Source organism: Entelurus aequoreus, linkage group LG01 (assembly GCF_033978785.1).
Source record: "Entelurus aequoreus isolate RoL-2023_Sb linkage group LG01, RoL_Eaeq_v1.1, whole genome shotgun sequence".
Taxonomy (NCBI): domain Eukaryota; kingdom Metazoa; phylum Chordata; class Actinopteri; order Syngnathiformes; family Syngnathidae; genus Entelurus; species Entelurus aequoreus.
The window spans coordinates 943,737-966,222 of NC_084731.1; the positions used below are offsets into that span (position 1 = coordinate 943,737).

At 39.8% G+C, this 22,486-nt stretch overlaps 1 protein-coding gene across 9 annotated transcripts in view; it reads right to left on the bottom strand.

The window, feature by feature from the left end:
- Positions 1 to 4,441: 4,441 nt before the first annotated feature.
- Positions 4,442 to 22,486, bottom strand: part of tbx19 (T-box transcription factor 19) — a 31,519-nt gene continuing 13,474 nt past the window's right edge. For 4 of the 9 annotated variants that reach the window (XM_062041792.1, XM_062041808.1, XM_062041833.1 and 1 more), the window contains 7 exons: positions 17,654 to 17,930; positions 14,975 to 15,109; positions 9,827 to 9,888; positions 9,517 to 9,575; positions 4,965 to 5,102; positions 4,789 to 4,882; positions 4,442 to 4,717 (listed from right to left, as the gene is read on the bottom strand). In XM_062041792.1, coding sequence (XP_061897776.1) covers positions 4,462 to 4,717; positions 4,789 to 4,882; positions 4,965 to 5,102; positions 9,517 to 9,575; positions 9,827 to 9,888; positions 14,975 to 15,109; positions 17,654 to 17,930 — 1,021 coding nt within the window. In that variant the 3' untranslated portion in view covers positions 4,442 to 4,461. Of the gene's footprint in view, positions 4,722 to 4,788; positions 4,883 to 4,952; positions 5,103 to 9,516; positions 9,576 to 9,826; positions 9,889 to 14,974; positions 15,110 to 17,653; positions 17,931 to 22,486 lie in introns of all 9 variants that reach the window. The other 5 variants (XM_062041824.1, XM_062041815.1, XM_062041850.1 and 2 more) reach the window with 5 other exon arrangements.

The window sequence follows — 22,486 nt, forward strand, 5'->3', positions numbered from 1 at the left end:
ACTTTTGGCCGGTACTGTAGATACTTACAATTCGTACTTGCCAACCCTCCCGATTTTCCAGGGAGACTCCCGAATTTCAGTGCCCCTCCCGAAAATCTCCCGGGGCAACCATTCTCCCGATTTTCACCCGGACAACAATATTGAGGGCGCGCCTTGATAGCACTGCCTTTAACGTCCTCTACAACTTGTCGACTCGTCCGCTGTTTCACCATTCAAATAGTGTGCCAGCCCAGACGCATGTTGTATGAGGCTTCTGCATACACACGAAAGTGACTGCAAGACATACATGATCAACAGCCATACAGGTCACACTGAGGGTGGATGTATAAACAAGTTTAACACTGTTACAAATATGCACCACACTGTGAACCCACACCAAACAAGAATGACAAACACATTTCGGGAGAACATCCGCACCGTAACACAACATAAACACAACAGAACAAATACCCAGAATCCCATTGTTTTTTTTTATATACATGTATGTCAGCTGGTCAGCCGCAAGTCAAATGACATTAATTTTAATGCTCTGTTGGATGAATGAATGCATTTTCTCCAACCTGGACATTCAAACAACACAGAAAATGATCTGACTTTAACAAACCCCGTTTCCATACGAGTTGGGAAATGGTGTTAGATGTAAATATAAACGGAATACAATGATTTGCAAATCCTTTTCAAGCCATATTCAGTTGAATATGCTACAAAGACAACATATTTCATGTTCAAACTCATAAACTTTATTTTTTATTTTTTTGCAAATAATAATTAACTTAGAATTTCATGGCTGCAACACGTGACAAAGTAGTTGGGAAAGGGCATGTTCACCACTGTGTTACATGGCCTTTCCTTTTAACAACACTCAGTAAAGGTTTGGGAAGTGAGGAGACACATTTTTGAAGTGGAATTCTTTCCCATTCTTGCTTGATGTACAGCTTAAGTTGTTCAACAGTCCGGGGGTCTCCCTTCTGCTATTGCAGGGGCCACACATTTTCAATGTCTGGACTACAGGCAGGCCAGTCTAGTACCCACACTCTTTTACTATGAAGCCACGTTGATGTAACACGTGGCTTGGCATTGTCTTGCTGAAATAAGCAGGGGCGTCCATGGTAACGTTGCTTGGAGGGCAACATATGTTGCTCCAAAACCTGTATGTACCTTTCAGCATTAATGGTGCCTTCACCGACGTCCACAGTTTCCAAAAACAATTTGAAATGTGGACTCGTCAGACCACAGAACACTTTTCCACTTTGTATCAGTCCATCTTAGATGAGCTCAGGCCCAGCGAAGCCGACGGCGTTTCTGGGTGTTGTTGATAAACGGTTTTCGCCTTGCATAGAAGAGTTTTAACTTGCACTTACAGATGTAGCGACCAACTGTAGTTACTGACAGTGGGTTTCTGAAGTGTTCCTGAGCCCATGTGGTGATATCCTTTACACACTGATGTGGCTTGTTGATGCAGTACAGCCTGAGGGATGGAAGGTCACGGGCTTAGCTGCTTACCTGCAGTGATTTCTCCACATTCTCTTTGATGATATTACGGAGCGTAGATGGTGAAATCCCTCAATTCCTTGCAATAGCTGCTTGAGAAAGGTTGTTCTTAAACTGTTCAACAATTTGCTCAGGCATTTGTTGACAAAGTGGTGACCCTCGCCCCATCCTTGTTTGTGAATGACTGAGCATTTCATGGAATCTACTTTTATACCCAATCATGGCACCCACCTGTTCCCAATTAGCCTGTTCACCTGTGGGATGTTCCAAATAAGTGTTTGATGAGCATTCCTCAACTTTATCAGTATTTATTGCCACCTTTCCCAACTTCTTTGTCACGTGTTGCTGACATCAAATTCTAAACTTAATGATTAATTGCAAAACAAACATTTTTTATCAGTTTGAACATGAAATATGTTGTCTTTGTAGCATATTCAACTGAATATGGCTTGAAAAGGATTTGCAAATCATTGTATTCTGTTTATATTTACATCTAACACCATTTCCCAACTCATATGGAAACGGGGTTTGTACAACAAAGTAAATGAGGGTAATGGATTTGAGAGCATGACACAAATGTGCACACTCAGGAACTAAGACCATACTCAGGAACTAAGACCACACTCAGGAACTAAGACCACACTCAGGAACTAAGACCACACTCAGGAACTAAGACCACACTCAGGAACTAAGACCACAGTGTGATAATTGGCCTACTTCCTTTGCCTAAGTGCATTCACACTGAGAAGTACGGCAACACGCTCCAAATCAGCATTCTGCGACCCCCGGGCCACATCCGGCCCTTTGTGCGTCCCTGTCCGGCCCGCGTGAGGCCAATCATAAATTACAAAATACATTTTAAAAAGTATCTATGTCGAGTGTGCAATACAACGGTGCTGCTTTTGTTTTGAAAAGCGTTATTTGTATTACTTCCATGTGGACGTATGCTCGTGTGCGATTGTGAGTGAATGTGAACAGCGGCAATCGCAAATTACAAAATCAATTAAAAAAAACATCTATGTCATGCGTGCAATACAACTGTGCTGCTTTTATTTTGAAAAGCGTTATTTATGGGCATATGTCCGTGTGTAACCTGTGAGTGAAGGTGCACAGCGACAAGTGATGCCCGGTTAACCCCGAGATGCTAAAAAGAGAAAAGTTGATGAGGAATGGCGTGTTTTCAACAAGACATGGACTGCCAAGTATTTCTTTACAGAAATGAAAGGTAAAGCCGTGTGCTTCATTTGTGCTACACAAGTTGCTGTGTTTAAAAAATATCATTTGAATCGCCACTACACGACCAAGCACCAGGAAAAATACCGGAATCTGTCTGATGAAGCGCGTGCAAGGGAGGCTGATGGTAAAACTGCAAACCCAACAAGGACTTTTTGCCAAATTTCACACCCCCAGAGATGCAGCCCTCAGGACAAGTTTCGTCATTTCTCACAAAATCGCCAGAAAAAGTAAGGCGTTTTCTGACGGAGAGTTTATTAAGGAAAACTATTAATGGATTTAAACTATTATACAAACATGGGGTCTGGTTCAAATATAGAGATGAGGGTCTTTAATTTGACCTGCTGCTATACTCTGTCTCAAAGTGTTTTAACATGTGCTCAATGTTTCCTTACCATTATTGCTATGATGTCTATTACCATTATTGCTATGATGTCTATTACCATTATTGCTATGTTGTCTATTACCATTATTGCTATGTTGTCTATTACCATTATTGCTATGTTGTCTATTACCATTGTTGGTATATTCGTTATTCCTACATTGTTGATACAAATGATTGTTACAGTGTAATAATTATTGTTACCTATGGTAATGCCACTATGATACAACATCTGTATTATAATCCTTGAACAAAGTGAGAGTGAAACTCATGTGAATAATCACTGAATGGAGAACTGGGGGTGGGATTAAAAAAGTTATCTTCTTCCCACTCCCTTTCAGGCAAAACTGGACAATAATGCACTATATTAATTTATATTATTATGTTTTGTCAACTTGTACGTTTTTGTCATTGCCTGAAATAAATAAATAAATGAAAATGAAAAAATGAAATGCTTATTGGATTCTGTTGCGCTGATATGCCCTGAGTAGAGGGGTGCATTTGACGTGTCACTCTCCGGACGCACTCTAACGAGGCGGGTTGAGACCATCGCTGGAAACTCAGAGCTTCAGTTGAAGAACAGAACGGCCGACTTTGACTGTTTTTCGCTGGCTTTGGATGAGAGCTGCGATGTACGTGACACCGCCCAGCTGCTCATCTTCTTACGTGGGATAACTGCAGACTTTCAAATCACGGAGGAGCTGGCAGCCATGCAGTCAATTAAAGAGACAACCACAGGTAATGACTTGTTCACATAGGTAAATGCGTGTTTGGACATGTTAGGACTGAAATGGGACAAGCTGGCAGGTGTGACGACAGATGGTTGTCCAAATCTGACGGGGAAAAATGTTGGGACTTTTAAAGAGGATGCAGGATAAAGTGACAGAAATGGACATTTTTGCATTGTATTATACATCAGGAAGTGTTGTGTAAGACAGTGTTAAAAATAAAACCATCAAAAGCAATCTGCTTTTGTATAAAGTTAAGTTAGGTTAAATGACATTATTATTTATTTTACGGTATATCAAAAATAATATTGAGCAAAATTTAATTGAAATATTGTCGGTGTGCCCCAGCAGTGCTCGGGTTGCTCATGCGGCCCCCGGTGAAAATTAATTGCCCATTCCTGCCGTGGAGGTTATATAGCTAAAGGGAATGAACTAACGTGAAATAATGGCAGCAAGTCATGGCGGTGGAAATGAGTGAAGAGAAGAAGAAAGAGGAACAGCAGCTAAATGTTGAGTTCATCAGTTCTAGTAAGACACACTTGAAATGGTCACCCTCAGGAAGTAGTTGACACGTAAGTGTATTGATTTGTGACACAGCCATGTTTTATTCATCTTTAGCGGGCCTGCTTAAATACACATAAATATAGACAAGTCATGTTTCAGTTGAAATGAAACATCCGCTCGTTGAAGCTGAATCCTGTTCAGCCAATGAGGTTGCTTCTTAGAAAGAATGGGCGGGCCCAGGAGCCCACACCGCACCGCCAACTCGGCTGCTGCAGTGCGGCTGCATGAGGTTCTCGCCACAGACCGGTCCTTGGAAGAGAGGACACGAAGAACTGGAGGAACTGATCTCACTGCAGCCAAGCGTCCACAGACAAGGATACTGGCTGAACACACGAGGGAGAGCTCAGTTCATGTTAAATATCTCACTTGAGCTCAAGTGCGGAGTCTTACCTGGGACTGTGAGGAGGAGGAGGCTGTGATGAAGAGGCGTTGTTAGCTGGGGGGAAGGGGGAGGAGCTCCAGCCATCTGACAACACCTGAACATCTTGACACACAAAGTGTTTATTCAAATACTAACTCTGGATTAGTCACAAATATGTTTTAGTACGACTAACCGAGCAAGTCACCTGAATGGTGCGAGCATTGCGGCAGGTAAGGGCTGGGATAAGGTGAGTGTCCTCCTGGGTAACCATGGCGCCGATAGCCGTGCTGTGGATGTGACCTGAGCGAAAGGCTGCTACCATAAGAGAAGTTCCCGCCTCCAGCTGGTGAGCACAGAGACCAGCCTGACTTTGCATGGCAGCTTCAACTCAACTGATTTAGCCATTCCTTTACCACTTTTGAGGTGTGTTTGGGGAGGTTGGGTCTTGGGCGCGGTTGGGTCTTCCAACAGGACAATATTAAAGTTAAAGTAGCAATGATTGTCACACACACACACCAAGTGTGGTGAAATTTGTCCTCTGCATTTGACCCATCCCCATTGTTCACCCCCTGGGAGGTGAGGGGAGCAGTGGGCAGCAGCAGTGGCCACGCCCAGGAATCATTTTTGGTGTTTTGGTCACAGAACTTTCCTCCAGAAGGTCTTATCTTTGTCCATGTGATGTCAGATGAAACAAAAATGGAGCTGTTTGGCCACAATATGTTTGGAGGAGAAAAGATGAGGCCTTTAATCCCAGGAACATCATGCCTACCGTCAAGCATGGTGGTGGTAGTATTATGCTTTGGGCCTGTTTTGCTGCCAATGGAACTGCTGCTTTAAATGGGACAATGAAAAAGGAGGATTAGCTCCAAATTGTTCAGGACAAGCTAAAGTCATCAGCCCGGAGGTTGGGTCTTGTTGGGTGTTCCAACAGGACAATGACCCCAAACACACCTCAAAAGTGGTAAAGGAATGGCTAAATCAGGCTAGAATGAAGGTTTTAGAATGGCCTTCCCAAAGTCCTGACTTAAAGGTGTGGACAATGCTGAAGAAACAAGTCCATGTGAGAAAAGCAACACATTTAGCTGAACTGCAGCAATTTAGTGGTCAAGTGGTCAAGCAGAAGCTTGTGGATGGCTACCAAAAGCGCCTTATTGCAGGTCAACTTGCCAAGGAAGCAAATATTAACATTGCTGTATGTATACTTTTCACCCTCACATTTTCAGTAGACCCATAATAGTTTTAGGACCACCACAACTGTGTTTAACCAATCAGCGTTAAAACAGCATAGCCCTCCCCTCTAAGGTTCCTGCCAACTTCCGAAAGTCCCAACTAGCTACCAGGAACTTTAAATAGTTATTTTACAACAAAATCTACCTAGGTAGTTTTTGGTGGAAACACAGGGGTCAATGTTCCTTCTAAGGTGCGCGCCTGTGCTATTGCGCACTGCTCAAGCGTCCTCTGCGCACGGCAAATCTATGCCACGCACAAAATCAAATAAAAAAATAAGCGCATAACAATTTTCGACGCGACACGGACACGAAAACAGTTTTCGTCATCATTGTTCAAATATTGTAACGTCTGTCGAGACGCTTTGAGGACATGAATTCCATCCATCACTTTACTGAGCAAAAGTCTTTATTGTCGGCCATAAACACATCACCAAAACATTAGTAAAAAAAATGATATCTAGCAAAAGTGGCCATTTTCTGCAGTACAAACCAGACCAAAAGCAACTTTGTTATATCGACAGCACCCGCTTGCTCTTTCTCACTTGCGCCAACACATGCACATATGGCACTTAGCCAGTGATGCGTTTACAGACACACAAAAAGTGGGACAACTCCAACAGCACACATAAAGTGTCATTCCAGGTCGTTACACTATGACTTACCAATCAAATGTGTGCTTATTCTAGTGTCATTTATTAGGAATCTTCATTTATAAATATTAATCATGAAATGCTGTTAGTATATGAAATAAATACTAATAAAAATATATTTTTTACAAGCAGGAAGTTGCAGGAATGTACACATGATCCCCTGCTTACATCTCATTGTGCTACATGTGGATATTTTAATGGGAACTAAATGCAATGTCTGAAAGGGGTACAAATGATTTCCAAAGCAGGACCTCCACCCAGACAAACAATACAAGTACACACTTCATGAACAACAATATTTGTTGTTATTGTCATTGTAAGTGGGCCTAAACACTTACATTACAAATGGAAATGACTGCTGTCATTTGATTATAATAATAAGAGAATGTTGTCTGTCTATCTGTGTTGGCCCTGCCATGAGGTGGCAACTTGTCCAGGGTGTACCCCGCCTTTCGCCTGAATGCAGCTGAGATAGGCTCCAGCGACCCCGAAAGGGACAAGCGGTATAAAATGGATGGAGATGTAAGTTGTTATTTAGTCATGTTTGGGCCAGGTGTGCTGCGGGTGTAGCCACAGTGTGCACGTGTGGTGTTGCTCACATGGCCTCCACTCAATGTGCTGCGGGTGTAGCCACAGTGTGCACGTGTGGTGTTGCTCACATGGCCTCCACTCAATGTGCTGCGGGTGTAGCCACAGTGTGCACGTGTGATGTTGCTCACATGGCCTCCACTCAATGTGCTGCGGGTGTAGCCACAGTGTGCATGTGTGGTGTCGCTCACATGGCCTCCACTCAATGTGCTGCGGGTGTAGCCACAGTGTGCACGTGTGATGTTGCTCACATGGCCTCCACTCAATGTGCTGCGGGTGTAGCCACAGTGTGCACGTGTGATGTTGCTCACATGGCCTCCACTCAATGTGCTGCGGGTGTAGCCACAGTGTGCACGTGTGATGTTGCTCACATGGCCTCCACTCAATGCTCACGGACTTTTTGCCTTTGCTCACACATGAACAATTAGAGGGAACATTGACAGGAGGTACTTTATTTACCTGGGTAAATGTGAAAGTTCCTGTAAACTTTCCCTGAATGTTTTACCCGACGTGTAAAATAGCTTTTGCCGATTGTTTCGTTGATGTTCTTTGCATTTGTAGCTGTATTATACTGTTTGAATAGAGATAATTACTCTAGATTAGAGATGTCCGATAATATCGATCTGCCGATATTATCGGCCGATAAATGCGTTAAAATGTAATATCGGAAATTATCGGTATCGTTTTTTTTTTATCAGTATCGTTTTTTTATTTTTTATTTATTAAATCCACATAAAAATACAAGATACACTTACAATTAGTGCACCAAGCCAAAAAACCTCCCTCCCCCATTTACACTCATTCACACAAAAGGGTTGTTTCTTTCTGTTATTAATATTCTGCTTCCTACATTATATATCAATATATATCAATACAGTCTGCAAGGGATACAGTCCGTAAGCACACATGATTGTGCGTGCTGCTGCTCCACTAATAGTACTAACCTTTAACAGTTAATTTTACAAATTTTAGTTAATTACTAGTTTCTATGTAACTGTTTTTATATTGTTTTAATTTCTTTTTTATTCAAGAAAATGTTTTTAATTTATTTATCTTATTTTATTTTATTAATTAAAAAAAAAAAGGACCTTATCTTCACCATACCTGGTTGTCCAAATTAGGCATAATAATGTGTTAATTCCACGACTGTATATATCGGTTGATATCGGTATCGGTTGATATCGGTACCGGTAATTAAAGAGTTGGGGCCGTACTTATCAAGCTTCTTAGAGTGCCATTTTACACTTAAGTCCTGAGAATTTGCGAAATTTAGTCCTACTCCCAAACTTAAGAATAAAAGCTTTTTATCAACGTTCTTAAGTCTAAGAATCACTCCTACTCTCCACGATATTTAAGAGACCTTCAGAGGTGTCTTAAGTGGTTAGGAGTTGCCAGCAGGGGATGGCACTGAGGCGAGAGAGACGTGCGCCAACGTTCAGGGAACGGAACAATGTTGTTTTTTTTTTGATGACGAGCAGCTGATCAAACGGTATCGTTTAGACAGAGCAGATATTATTTTTGTCACAGATTTAATACTTTTCGATTCCTTGTTGATTTCTGCATGTGTCTGCAGTGGGCTAGTATATATAGAGCCACCCACACCAGTTTCAAATTAGTTGCCTAATTAATGAATTGGAAAGAAAATGTTATGACAGTAGCGTATGTGTGTGGCCGTGAGGTGAGTGACGTCAGTGAGTGTGTGGGCGAGAGAAGAGAGGGAGTGGTAGCGTGAGTGCCGGCGGGGACTAGTTTGTTTTGTATTATTTTGTAGTTTATTGTCAAAATATACACTCCCATTGTCCACTTAAATATTTCCAAGATATTTCTTTATTCTTAGACAACGGATTCCCTTCCGTGATTGGTCATTTCTATGGACACAGAAATGACGTCACCTAAAATTGCGTTTACGGCACATAGTAATGTCGTAATTCAGCTCTGAGTGTGACACTTAAGATTCAGTCCTACAATTCGCTGAAAGTGTGAGTAAGACGCTTGATAACTAACTTTTAAGTGCAGCTTTCAGCCAAGAATTTATTTACTCTTAAGTCAACTCTTAGCAGACTTCTTAGGAGTCATTCTAAGAAGCTTGATAAGTACGGCCCTTGGACAATATCGGCATATCGGATATCGGCAAAAAGCCATTATCGGACATCCTTACTCTAGATGATTATTAACGTAGCAATACAGTCAGTGCTATGTTGCCCTCAAATACTCCAGGTTGCTAGATCCAAAATAAAAAGGTAATTATTATCTTCTCTAATTCACAAGGCTTATTAAATGCAAAACTTACATGGTGGAAAGCCAACACGAGCTTCTTTGGGCTCAGGTAAACCTTGTCCACCGATGTTCCTGTGGTGAGCAACACATATTACACACACAGTATATTGAAATAGCCATAACACTGCTAGCTGAGCTAAGTATATTGGGAAACATGACATGACATATACAAGTCAAGTGGCACAGACTATGGGACTATTAGGTGATAGTATTCAAGTTAACATCCTGGGAGGAATCGCTAAAGGGTCGAGACACCCAAAAAAAAAGGACAACACCTTCCACAAGGCACTGATTAAAGGTCACATACATCAAACTGACTGTACCTGTGTTTGGCGTCCAGAAAAGCTTTGGCAAAAGGATTATATTTGATCTTCAAAGCTGTGATCTGCAGAGAAAACATGCAAGGAGGTCACACATCACACTGCCAAGGACACTTGACTTTAGGGCTTTTTTTGTGAATGTGACGGCAGTTCTACTGACATCATCACGACATCACACTTTGAAGTTTGCAGATTATATTTATTTTTCTAAACATACTCTGCACATTTTATTCAGGATTTTCTAAGCATAAAAATGTATGTAATTGGTTTCATAACTAAATCTACCATCCTATCAACTCCTATTGATATTATTATTGATACTGTTGCTTTTACTAATGTTTGGTTTTCCCTTATTTTGTATTGTACAAACCCCGTTTCCATATGAGTTGGGAAATGGTGTTAGATGTAAATATAAACGGAATACAATGATTTGCAAATCCTTTTCAAGCCATATTCAGTTGAATATGCTACAAAGACAACATATTTCATGTTCAAACTCATAAACTTTATTTTTTTTTTGCAAATAATAATTAACTTAGAATTTCATGGCTGCAACACGTGCCAAAGTAGTTGGGAAAGGGCATGTTCACCACTGTGTTACATGGCCTTTCCTTTTAACAACACTCAGTAAACGATTGGGAACTGAGGAAACTAATTGTTGAAGCTTTGAAAGTGGAATTCTTTCCCATTCTTGTTTTATGAAGAGCTTCAGTGGTTCAACAGTCCGGGGTCTCAACTGTCCTATTTTAGGCTTCATAATACTCACACATTTTGGATGGGAGACAGGTCTGGACTGCAGGCGGGCCAGGAAAGTACCCGCACTTTTTTTTTTTTACGAAGCCACGCTATTGTAACACGTGCTGAATGTGGCTTGGCATTGTCTTGCTGAAATAAGCAGGGGCGTCCATGAAAAAGACGGCGCTTAGATGGCAGCATATGTTGTTCCAAAAGCTGTATGTACCTTTCAGCATTAATGGTGCCTTCACAGATGTGTAAGTTACCCATGTCTTGGGCACTAATACACCCCCATACCATCACACATGCTGCCTTTTACACTTTGCGTCGATAACAGTCTGGATCAGGGGTCACCAACGTGGTGCCCGCGGGCACCAGGTAGCCCGTAAGGACCAGATGAGTAGCCCGCTGGCCTGTTCTAAAAATAGCTCAAATAGCAGCACTTACCAGTGAGCTGCCTCTATTTTTTAAATTTTATTTATTTACTAGCAAGCTGGTCTCGCTTTGCCCGACATTTTTAATTCTAAGAGAGACAAAACTCAAATAGAATTTGAAAATCCAAGAAAATATTTTAAAGACTTGGTCTTCACTTGTTTAAATAATTTCATTAATTTTTTTACTTTGCTTCTTATAACTTTCAGAAAGACAATTTTAGAGAAAAAATACAACCTTAAAAATGATTTTAGGATTTTTAAACACATATACCTTTTTACCTTTTAAATTCCTTCCTCTTCTTTCCTGACAATTTAAATCAATGTTCAATTATTTTTTATTTATTTTTATTGTAAAGAATAATAAATACATTTTAATTTAATTCTTCATTTTAGCTTCTGTTTTTTCGATGAAGAATATTTGTGAAATATTTCTTCAAATTATTATAATTAAAATTCAAAAAAATTATTCTGGCAAATCTAGAAAATCTGTAGAATCAAATTTAAATCTTATTTCAAAGTCTTTTGAATTTCTTTTAAAATTTTTGTTCCGGAAAATCTAGAAGAAATAATGATTTGTCTTTGTTAGAAATATAGCTTGGTCCAATTTGTTATATATTCTAACAAAGTGTAGATTGGGTTTTAACCTATTTAAAACATGTCATCAAAATTCTAAAATTAATCTTAATCAGGAAAAATTACTAATTATGTTCCATAAATTATTTTTTTTATTTTTTCAAAAAGATTCAAATTAGCTAGTTTTTCTCTTCTTTTTTTCGGTTGAATTTTGAATTTTAAAGAGTCAAATTTGAAGATGAACTATGTTTCAAAATTTAATTGTCATTTTTTTCGTGTTTTCTCCTCTTTTAAACCGTTCAATTAAGTGTAAATATCATTAATTATTAATAATAACATAGAGTTAAAGGTAAATTGAGCAAATTGGCTATTTCTGGCAATTTATTTAAGTGTGTATCAAACTGGTAGCCCTTCGCATTAATCACTACCCAAGAAGTAGCTCTTGCTTTCAAAAAGGTTGCTGACCCCTGGTCTGGATGGTTCGCTTCTCCTTTGGTCCGGATGACACGATGTTGAATATTTCCAAAAACAATTTGAAATGTGGACTCGTCAGACCACAGAACACTTTTCCACTTTGCATGAGTCCATCTTAGATGATCTCGGGCCCAGAGAAGCCGGCGGCGTTTCTGGGTGTTGTTGATAAATGGCTTTCGCTTTGCACAGTAGAGCTTTAACTTGCACTTACAGATGTAGCGACCAACTGTAGTTACTGACAGTGGGTTTCTGAAGTGTTCCTGAGCCCATGTGGTGATATCCTTTAGAGATTGATGTCGCTTTTTGATACAGTGCCGTCTAAGGGATGGAAGGTCACGCTCATTCAATGTTGGTTTCCGGCCATGCTGCTTACGTGCAGTGATTTCTCCAGATTCTCTGAACCTTTTGATGATATTATGGAGCGTAGATGTTGAAATCCCTAAATTTCTTGCAATTGCACTTTGAGAAAGGTTGTTCTTAAACTGTTTGACTATTTGCTCACGCAGTTGTGGACAAAGTGGTGTACCTCGCCCCATCCTTTCTGGTGAAAGACTGAGCATTTTTTGGGAAGCTGTTTATATAGCCAATCATGGCACCCACCTGTTCCCAATTAGCCTGCACACCTGTGGGATGTTCCAAATAAGTGTTTGATGAGCATTCCTCAACTTTATCAGTATTTATTGCCACCTTTCCCAACTTCTTTGTCACGTGTTGCTGACATCAAATTCTAAACTTAATGATTATTTGCAACAAAAAAAAATGTTTATGAGTTTGAACATGAAATATGTTGTCTTTGTAGCATATTCAACTGAATATGTTTGTATCATATATTGTAATCATTGTATTCCGTTTATATTTACATCTAACACCATTTCCCAACTCATATGGAAACGGGGTTTGTATTTGTATGTCTTCTTCATCTATTTGTAGATATCTATCCGAAGTATTTTGAAGATAGGACTGTGTTAGAGTTCAGGTTGCTCTATTTTCTTTTATTCGATTGATTAACGTTCTGTGATGACCAGTGTGTGGTATCTAGTGTCCTGTACTTAGTTTGCTGGCCGAGTAGCACCATTTAATGGGCAGAAGTCAGATGGAGAAAAAAAAGGGGGTCAAATGATTGACATGCAGTTGGTGTTTGACAGGAGGTATTTACACATTTGATAAAATTGACAGACGTATCACACTGTTGGCTTTTCCCTTCAACAACAACATCACTACTAATCATGACAGACTTCATCAAAGACTACTTTGGTACAAATGAATTATAGGCAATATTCCAAATAAAGTGCAGTTCCCCTTTAACGTTTTGCAATCAATCAGAAACATCAAACAGCCATAATGTGCCAAACATGGCAAAATAGAAGTTGTCATCTTGGTTTGTAGCGTAATTAGATGGGTGTCATTTTGACATGCGTATGGCATTTTTATAATGTCCACATGGTTCAGTGGGCATGTTACATGTGTGTACTTGTTCTGTATTCACACCATGGATGTTTGGATTGCTTCATATAAAAGATGCACGGTCAAATAGCATCACTCAAGAATGTTTGGTCAGAGATACCTGGTAACATTTACGTATCACTGTTGTGAGGTCAATGTATATGAAGGTCAACCAATGCTTTGTTGGGAAATATCTGCTAATCTACACTACCGTTCAAAAGTTTGGGGTCACCCAAACAATTTAGTGGAATAGCCTTCATTTCTAAGAACAAGAATAGACTGTCGAGTTTCAGATGAAAGTTCTCTTTTTCTGGCCATTTTGAGCGTTTAATTGAGCCCACAAATGTGATGCTCCAGAAAGTCAATCTGCTCAAAGGAAGGTCAGTTTTGTAGCTTCTGTAACGAGCTAAAGTGTTTTCAGATGTGTGAACATGATTGCACAAGGGTTTTCTAATCATCAATTAGCCTTCTGAGCCAATGAGCAAACACATTGTACCATTAGAACACTGGAGTGATAGTTGCTGGAAATGGGCCTCTATACACCTATGTAGATATTGCACCAAAAAGCAGACATTTGCAGCTAGAATAGTCATTTAGCACATTAGCAATGTATAGAGTGTATTTCTTTCAAGTTAAGACTAGTTTAAAGTTATCTTCATTGAAAAGTACAGTGCTTTTCCTTCAAAAATAAGGACATTTCAATGTGAACCCAAACTTTTGAACGCTAGTGTATGTTGTTGTTGTCTAATTAGTGCCGTATTTAAACAGATGTTTACTACAAACCCCAAAAGCAGTGAAGTTGTCACGTTGTGTAAATGGTAAATAAAAAGAGAATACAACAAATCCTTTTCAACTTATATTCAATTGAATAGACTGCAAAGACAAGATATTGAACGTTAATGTACATTAATGCTGAAAGGTACATACAAATTTTGGAGCAACATATGTTGCCATCCAAGCAACGTTATCAGGGACGCCCCTGCTTATTTCAGCAAGACAATGCCATCAATTATAGTAAAAGAGTGCGGGTACTAGACTGGCCTGCCCGTAGTCCAGACATTGAACATGTGTGAAGGCTAAAATATGAGAAGGGAGACTGTTGAACAACTTAAGCTGTACATCAAGCAAGAATGGGAAAGAATTCCACTTCAAAAATGTGTCTCCTCACTTCCCAAACCTTTACTGAGTGTTGTTAAAAGGAAAGGCCATGTAACACAGTGGTAAAAATGCCTTTTTTGCAATGTGTTGCTGCCATTACATTCTAAGTTCATGAATATTTGCAAAAAAAAAATAAACATGAAATATCTTGTCTTTGCAGTCTATTCAATTGAATATAAGTTGAAAAGGATTTGTTGTATTCTCTTTTTATTTACCATTTACACAACATGACAACTTCACTGCTTCTGGCTTTTGTAAATAAGGGGCCACTTCTTTATCTACGTCTGATTACGGTTATGTACGACTCCAGGAAAAAGGTAACGGTGAAAGTAACCTCTTCATTCTGGTATGCAGTGACGGCGATAAACTGAGTTTCTTGAAAGGAAACGTTGGACACCAGACGCTGTCGAGAGCCCACAGACACGATGTGCAGATGAGGCTCGTACTTGTGAAGAGATTTGACCAGGATCTGGAAGACATACAGAAAACACAATGTCTTCTGTCCAAACACTTTCACCACACCAGGCCCCGCCACCAACATTTCAAAGGCCCAATTAAGCATCACAAGAACAACAAACATTGATGTTTATTTATGTTGAGAGGCTGGCTCCTTGTGTGTGTGTGTGTGTGTGTGTGTGTGTGTGTGTGTGTGTGTGTGTGTGTGTGTGTGTGTGTGTATGTGTGTGTGTGTGTGTGTGTGTGTGTGTGTGTGTGTGTGTGTGTGTGTGTGTGTGTGTGTGTGTGTGTGTGCCAGGGCCCACATTTGCTGGAGTGTCTGCTCTTCAAATTGAGTTGACCTCCTTCTCTCTCGCCAATCTGAGGCATTACGGTTCAGTTAATTTCCCAGTAAAAAACATAATTACCATAATGCACAAATAAGCGGAGCAATTATTTCATTACAGTCCAGCTTCAACACTGCATTACTGCCCCGTGTGTGTGTGTGTGTGTGTGTGTGTGTGTGTGTGTGTGTGTGTGTGTGTGTGTGTGTGTGTGTGTGTGTGTGTGTGTGTGTGGTGACTGAGCAACTGTGCACAGGAAGCACATTAAAGCGCAGCAGGCCAATTAAAACATGTTTATGCTGCTTCTGTGCTTGCAAGTCAAGTGTGTGAGGAGAGCAGTTGAAGTGGATTATTACAGGTGGTGCTCTCTCTCCCACTCCAGCACAATAAACAAGCAGAAGAAGAAACACACTCCAGAAGAATGATGGACACTCATGTATGCTGCAGACATCTTTCTATGCAGCTCCCAATGGTTCTTTTGTCTTGCTTTTCTGAGTAATATTCTAAAGCGGACCATGTTTGTTTTGTCTCAAATCTGTTGCGGGTCAATAAAAACAAGCTGCGAGCCAGACACCCCAATCTACCCAACCCAAGTTGGCACGTTGGACAATTTGCTCAGGCATTTGTTGACAAAGTGGTGACCCTCGCCCCGTCCTTGTTGGTGAATGACTGAGCATTTCATGGAAGCTGCTTTTATACCCAATCATGGCACCCACCTGTTCCCAATTAGCCTGTTCACCTGTGGGATGTTCCAAATAAGTCTTTGATGAGCATTCCTCAGTCTTTTTTGCCACTTGTGCCAGCTTTTTTGAAACATGTTGCAGGCGTCAAATTCCAAATGAGCTAATATTTGCAAAAAATAACAAAGTTTACCAGTCTAAATTAGGGATGTCCGATTATATTGGCCTGCCGATGTTATCGGCCGATAAATGCGTTAAAATGTAATATCGGAAATGATCTGTATCATTTTTTTTATTATCGGTATTGTTTTGTTTTTTTAAAATTAAATCAACATAAAAAACACAAGATACACTTACAATTAATGCACCAACCCAAAAAACCTCCCTCCTTATTCACACAAAAGGGTTGTTTCTTTCTGTTATTAATATTCTGCTTCCTACATTATATATCAATATATATCAATACAGTCTGCAAGGGATACAGTCCGTAAGCACACATGATTGTGCGTGCTGCTGCTCCACTAATAGTACTAACCTTTAACACTTAATGTTACTAATTTTCATTAATTACTAGTTTGTATGTAACTGTTTTTATATTGTTTTACTTTCTTTTTTATTCAAGAAAATGTTTTTAATTTATTTATCTTATTTTATTTTATAATTTTTTTTAAAAGGACCTTATCTTCACCATACCTGGTTGTCCAAATTAGACATAATAATGTGTTAATTCCACGACTGTATATATCGGTTGATATCGGTATCGGTTGATATCGGTATCAGTAATTAAAGAGTTGGACAATATCGGAATATCGGATATCGGCAAAAAGCCATTATCGGACATTCCTAGTCTGAATGTTAAATATCTTGTCTTTGCAGTCTATTCAATTGAATATAAGTGGAAAAGGATTTGTTGTATTTTCTTTTTATTTACCATTTACACAACGTGACAACTTCACTGCTTTTGTAGTCATTTAGTCATTTGCTTGTCTCAGCGAATTACGACAAGCCTTCAGTAACAATAAGATGTGAGCAGACTTTCCTCTCCCCAGCCACTTGGTCCAGCTCCTCCCGGGCGTTCCCAGGCCAGCCGGGAGACATAGTCTTCCCAACGTGTCCTGGGTCTTCCCAGTGGCCTCTTACTGGTCGGACGTGCCCTAAACACCTCCCTAGGGAGGCGTTCAGGTGGCATCCTGACCAGATGCCCGAACCACCTCATCTGGCTCCTCTCCATGTGGAGGAGCAGCGGCTTTACTCTGAGCTCCTCCCGGATGACAGAGCTTCTCACCCTATCTCTAAGGGAGAGACCGCCACCTGGCATAGGAAACTCATTTGGGCCGCTTGTACCCGTGATCTTGTCCTTTCAGTCATAACCCAAAGCTCATGACCATAGGTGAGGATGAGAACGTAGATCGACCGGTAGATTGAGAGCTTTGCCTTCCAGCTCAGCTCCTTCTTCACCACAACGGATCGATACGGCACCCGCATTAAATCCATCAAAAGGTACAAAAGTGAAATGTAGCATATAGCATCTCCACACATATTTTCAGGTGGTACCTGTCCTTCTTCGTTGACTTGGTTGGTCAGTTTGACTCTGTTGAAGGTCACCGCCGCTTTCATCCAGTGAGCTCCAAAGTTAGGGGAATCCGGGTGGATGTAGACGCCAGTATGGCTCCGCCCCTCACTGCACGCCTCCGCCCGGCCTGCCGCCACCCATTCACCGTTGACAAACTTCCAACGGCAGCCATCGGCGGGCATGAAGTCCAGCAGGAAAGAATACATGGAATTGGGGTCGAGACCTGACACGCTGACCTTCAGGACGGGAAACATGCGTCTGGACAGGCGGAGAAAAGATGGCTGACATAAAGTGGATAAAAGCAACTAATGTGAGAGGGTGAGGTATCTGTCAACGTAAACAACTAATGTGAGAGAGTGAGGTATCTGTCAACGTAAACAACTAATGTGAGAGGGCGAGGTATCTGTCAACGTAAACAACTAATGTGAGAGGGTGAGTTATCTGTCAATGTAAACAACTAATGTGAGAGGGTGAGGTATCTGTCAACGTAAACAACTAATGTGAGAGGGTGAGGTATCTGTCAATGTAAGCAACTAATGTGAGAGGGTGAGGTATCTGTCAATGTAAACAACTAATGTGAGAGGGTGAGGTATCTGCCAATGTAAACAACTAATGTGAGAGGGTGAGGTATCTGTCAATGTAAGCAACTAATGTGAGAGGGTGAGGTATCTGTCAATGTAAACAACTAATGTGAGAGGGTGAGGTATCTGTCAATGTAAGCAACTAATGTGAGAGGGTGAGGTATCTGTCAACGTAAGCAACTAATGTGAGAGGGTGAGGTATCTGTCAACGTAAACAACTAATGTGAGAGGGTGAGGTATCTGTCAATGTAAGCAACTAATGTGAGAGGGTGAGGTATCTGTCAATGTAAGCAACTAATGTGAGAGGGTGAGGTATCCGTCAATGTAAGCAACTAATGTGAGAGGGTGAGGTATCTGTCAACGTAAACAACTAATGTGAGAGGGTGAGGTATCTGTCAACGTAAACAACTAATGTGAGAGGGTGAGGTATCTGTCAATGTAAGCAACTAATGGGAGAGGGTGAGGTATCTGTCAACGTAAACAACTAATGTGAGAGGGTGAGGTATCTGTCAACGTAAACAACTAATGTGAGAGGGTGAGGTATCTGTCAATGTAAGCAACTAATGTGAGAGGGTGAGGTATCTGTCAATGTAAGCAACTAATGTGAGAGGGTGAGGTATCCGTCAATGTAAGCAACTAATGTGAGAGGGTGAGGTATCTGTCAACGTAAACAACTAATGTGAGAGGGTGAGGTATCTGTCAACGTAAACAACTAATGTGAGAGGGTGAGGTATCTGTCAACGTAAACAACTAATGTGAGAGGGTGAGGAATCTGTCAACGTAAGCAACTAATGTGAGAGGGTGAGGTATCTGTCAACGTAAACAACTAATGTGAGAGGGTGAGGTATCTGTCAATGTAAACAACTAATGTGAGAGGGTGAGGTATCTGTCAATGTAAACAACTAATGTGAGAGGGTGAGGTATCTGTCAACGTAAACAACTAATGTGAGAGGGTGAGGTATCTGTCAATGTAAACAACTAATGTGAGAGGGTGAGGTATCTGTCAACGTAAACAACTAATGTGAGAGGGTGAGGTATCTGTCAATGTAAACAACTAATGTGAGAGGGTGAGGTATCTGTCAACGTAAACAACTAATGTGAGAGGGTGAGGTATCTGTCAATGTAAACAACTAATGTGAGAGGGTGAGGTATCTGTCAATGTAAGCAACTAATGTGAGAGGGTGAGGTATCTGTCAATGTAAACAACTAATGTGAGAGGGGAGGTATCTGTCAATGTAAACAACTAATGTGAGAGGGTGAGGTATCTGTCAATGTAAGCAACTAATGTGAGAGGGTGAGGTATCTGTCAATGTAAACAACTAATGTGAGAGGGTGAGGTATCTGTCAATGTAAACAACTAATGTGAGAGGGTGAGGTATCTGTCAATGTAAGCAACTAATGTGAGAGGGTGAGGTATCTGTCAATGTAAACAACTAATGTGAGAGGGTGAGGTATCTGTCAATGTAAACAACTAATGTGAGAGGGTGAGGTATCTGTCAATGTAAACAACTAATGTGAGAGGGTGAGGTATCTGTCAATGTAAACAACTAATGTGAGAGGGTGAGGTATCTGTCAATGTAAACAACTAATGTGAGAGGGTGAGGTATCTGTCAATGTAAGCAACTAATGTGAGAGGGTGAGGTATCTGTCAACGTAAACAACTAATGTGAGAGGGTGAGGTATCTGTCAATGTAAACAACTAATGTGAGAGGGTGAGGTATCTGTCAATGTAAACAACTAATGTGAGAGGGTGAGGTATCTGTCAATGTAAACAACTAATGTGAGAGGGTGAGGTATCTGTCAATGTAAACAACTAATGTGAGAGGGTGAGGTATCTGTCAATGTAAACAACTAATGTGAGAGGGTGAGGTATCTGTCAATGTAAGCAACTAATGTGAGAGGGTGAGGTATCTGTCAATGTAAACAACTAATGTGAGAGGGTGAGGTATCTGTCAATGTAAACAACTAATGTGAGAGGGTGAGGTATCTGTCAATGTAAACAAGGAAGTTAGGACACACATTTCACATTCAATTAGTTGGTTAGTGTGTTTAAGTTTGATTGTCAACAATAACCGTGATTGGCCACAAAGTGCATTAAACTGCTCCCAAAGGCACCTTGTTATTGTGCAATACTATTGATATTCAAATGGTAACAGTATAACGCCGCTGGCAACTAGCGTGCTAATCGCTAACTGGCAACTAGTGGACTAATCACTAGCAGAAAACTGACGCAGTAATCACTAGTTTGCAACTCATTTGCCAATCGGGAGCTGACAACTAGGGCGTTACTTGCCAGCTGACAAATACAGTGCTAATCGTTAGATGGCAACTAGAGCGCAAATTGCTAGCTGACAAGTAGCACGCTAATCCACGCTGACAACGGCGCTTTAATTAGGAGCTGACAACTAGGACGTTAATAGACTACTGCGGTAATTACTAGCTGGAAACTAGTATCTTAAATGCTGCCATGAATATAATAATATGATTAACAAGACAGCTCATGTGTATTTAAAGACACTAACATTTGTGGAAAAATTGCAGGGGGAAATATGAAAAAAATATATAGATATATATTTTTAAATCTACCAAAAATTCCACAGCCCCCCTGCAGTACCTCTGTAGACCCCTAGGAGTCACAGACCCCTGTTGAAGTAGGTGGTCGGGAAACATTTTGATGAGACATTAGACACTTGAAAAACATTGACTATCTCTACAAAAAGTGTTAAGTAACATCTTGAGATGTTGTACAGGTGCTTAAATGAATTGATTAACGTGGTCTTAAACAAGTTGAAAAACTTATGCGGGTGTTACCATTTAGTGGTCAATTGTACTGTGCAATCTACTAATAAAAGAATCAATCAATCAATCCAATAAGTCAGGGGTCACCAACGTGGTGCCCGCGGGCACCAGGTAGCCCGTAAGGACCAGATGAGTAGCCCGCTGGCCTGTTCTAAAAATAGCTCAAATAGCAGCACTTACCAGTGAGCTGCCTCTATTTTTTAAATTGTATTTATTTACTAACAAGCTGGTCTCGCTTTGCCCGACATTTTTAATTCTAAGAGAGACAAAACTCAAATAGAATTTGAAAATCCAAGAAAATATTTTAAAGACTTGGTCTTCACTTGTTTAAATAAATTCATTATTTTTTTTACTTTGCTTCTTATAACTTTCAGAAAGACAATTTTAGAGAAGAAATACAACCTTAAAAATGATTTTAGGATTTTTAAACACATATACCTTTTTACCTTTTAAATTCCTTCCTCTTCCTTACTGACAATTTAAATCAATGTTCAAGTAATTTTTTTTTATTATTGTAAAGAATAATAAATACATTTGAATTTAATTCTTCATTTTAGCTTCTGTTTTTTCGACAAAGAATATTTGTGAAATATTTCTTCAAACTTATTATGATTAAAATTCAAAAAAATAATTCTGGCAAATCTAGAAAATCTGTAGAATCAAATTTAAATCTTATTTCAAAGTCTTTTGAATTTCTTTTAAAATTTTTGTTATGGAAAATCTAGAAGAAATAATGATTTGTCTTTGTTAGAAATATAGCTTGGTCCAATTTGTTATATATTCTAACAAAGTGCAGATTGGATTTTAACCTATTTAAAACATGTCATCAAAATTCTAAAATTAATCTTAATCAGGAAAAATGACTAATGATGTTCCATAAATTCTTTTTTTAATTTTTTCAAAAAGATTTGAATTAGCTAGTTTTTGTCTCCTTTTTTTTCGGTTGAAATTTGAATTTTAAAGAGTCGAAATTGAAGATAAACTATGTTTCAAAATTTAATTGTCATTTTTTTTCGTGTTTCTCCTCTTTTAAACCGTTCAATTAAGTGTAAATATCATTAATTATTAATAATAACAGAGTTAAAGGTAAATTGAGCAAATTGGCTATTTCTGGCAATTTATTGAAGTGTGTATCAAACTGGTAGCCCTTCACATTAATCACTACCCAAGAAGTAGCTCTTGCTTTCAAAAAGGTTGGTGACCCCTGCAATAAGTTATACAAAGCTAATTAATTGTGTACTCAACATTTCCACAGATGAGTGAGTCAAACACAAAGACTAAACACTGGTCTTTCACATTACTGCAGCCATTTAGTGCTGATGAATTCTGACTTTAAAATGTGTGAATGTTGTCCTGCAATGAGGTGGTGACTTGTCCATGGATGGATGGATGTTCTATAAAAAAAATTCTACCATCCATTCATAATTGTCTGAG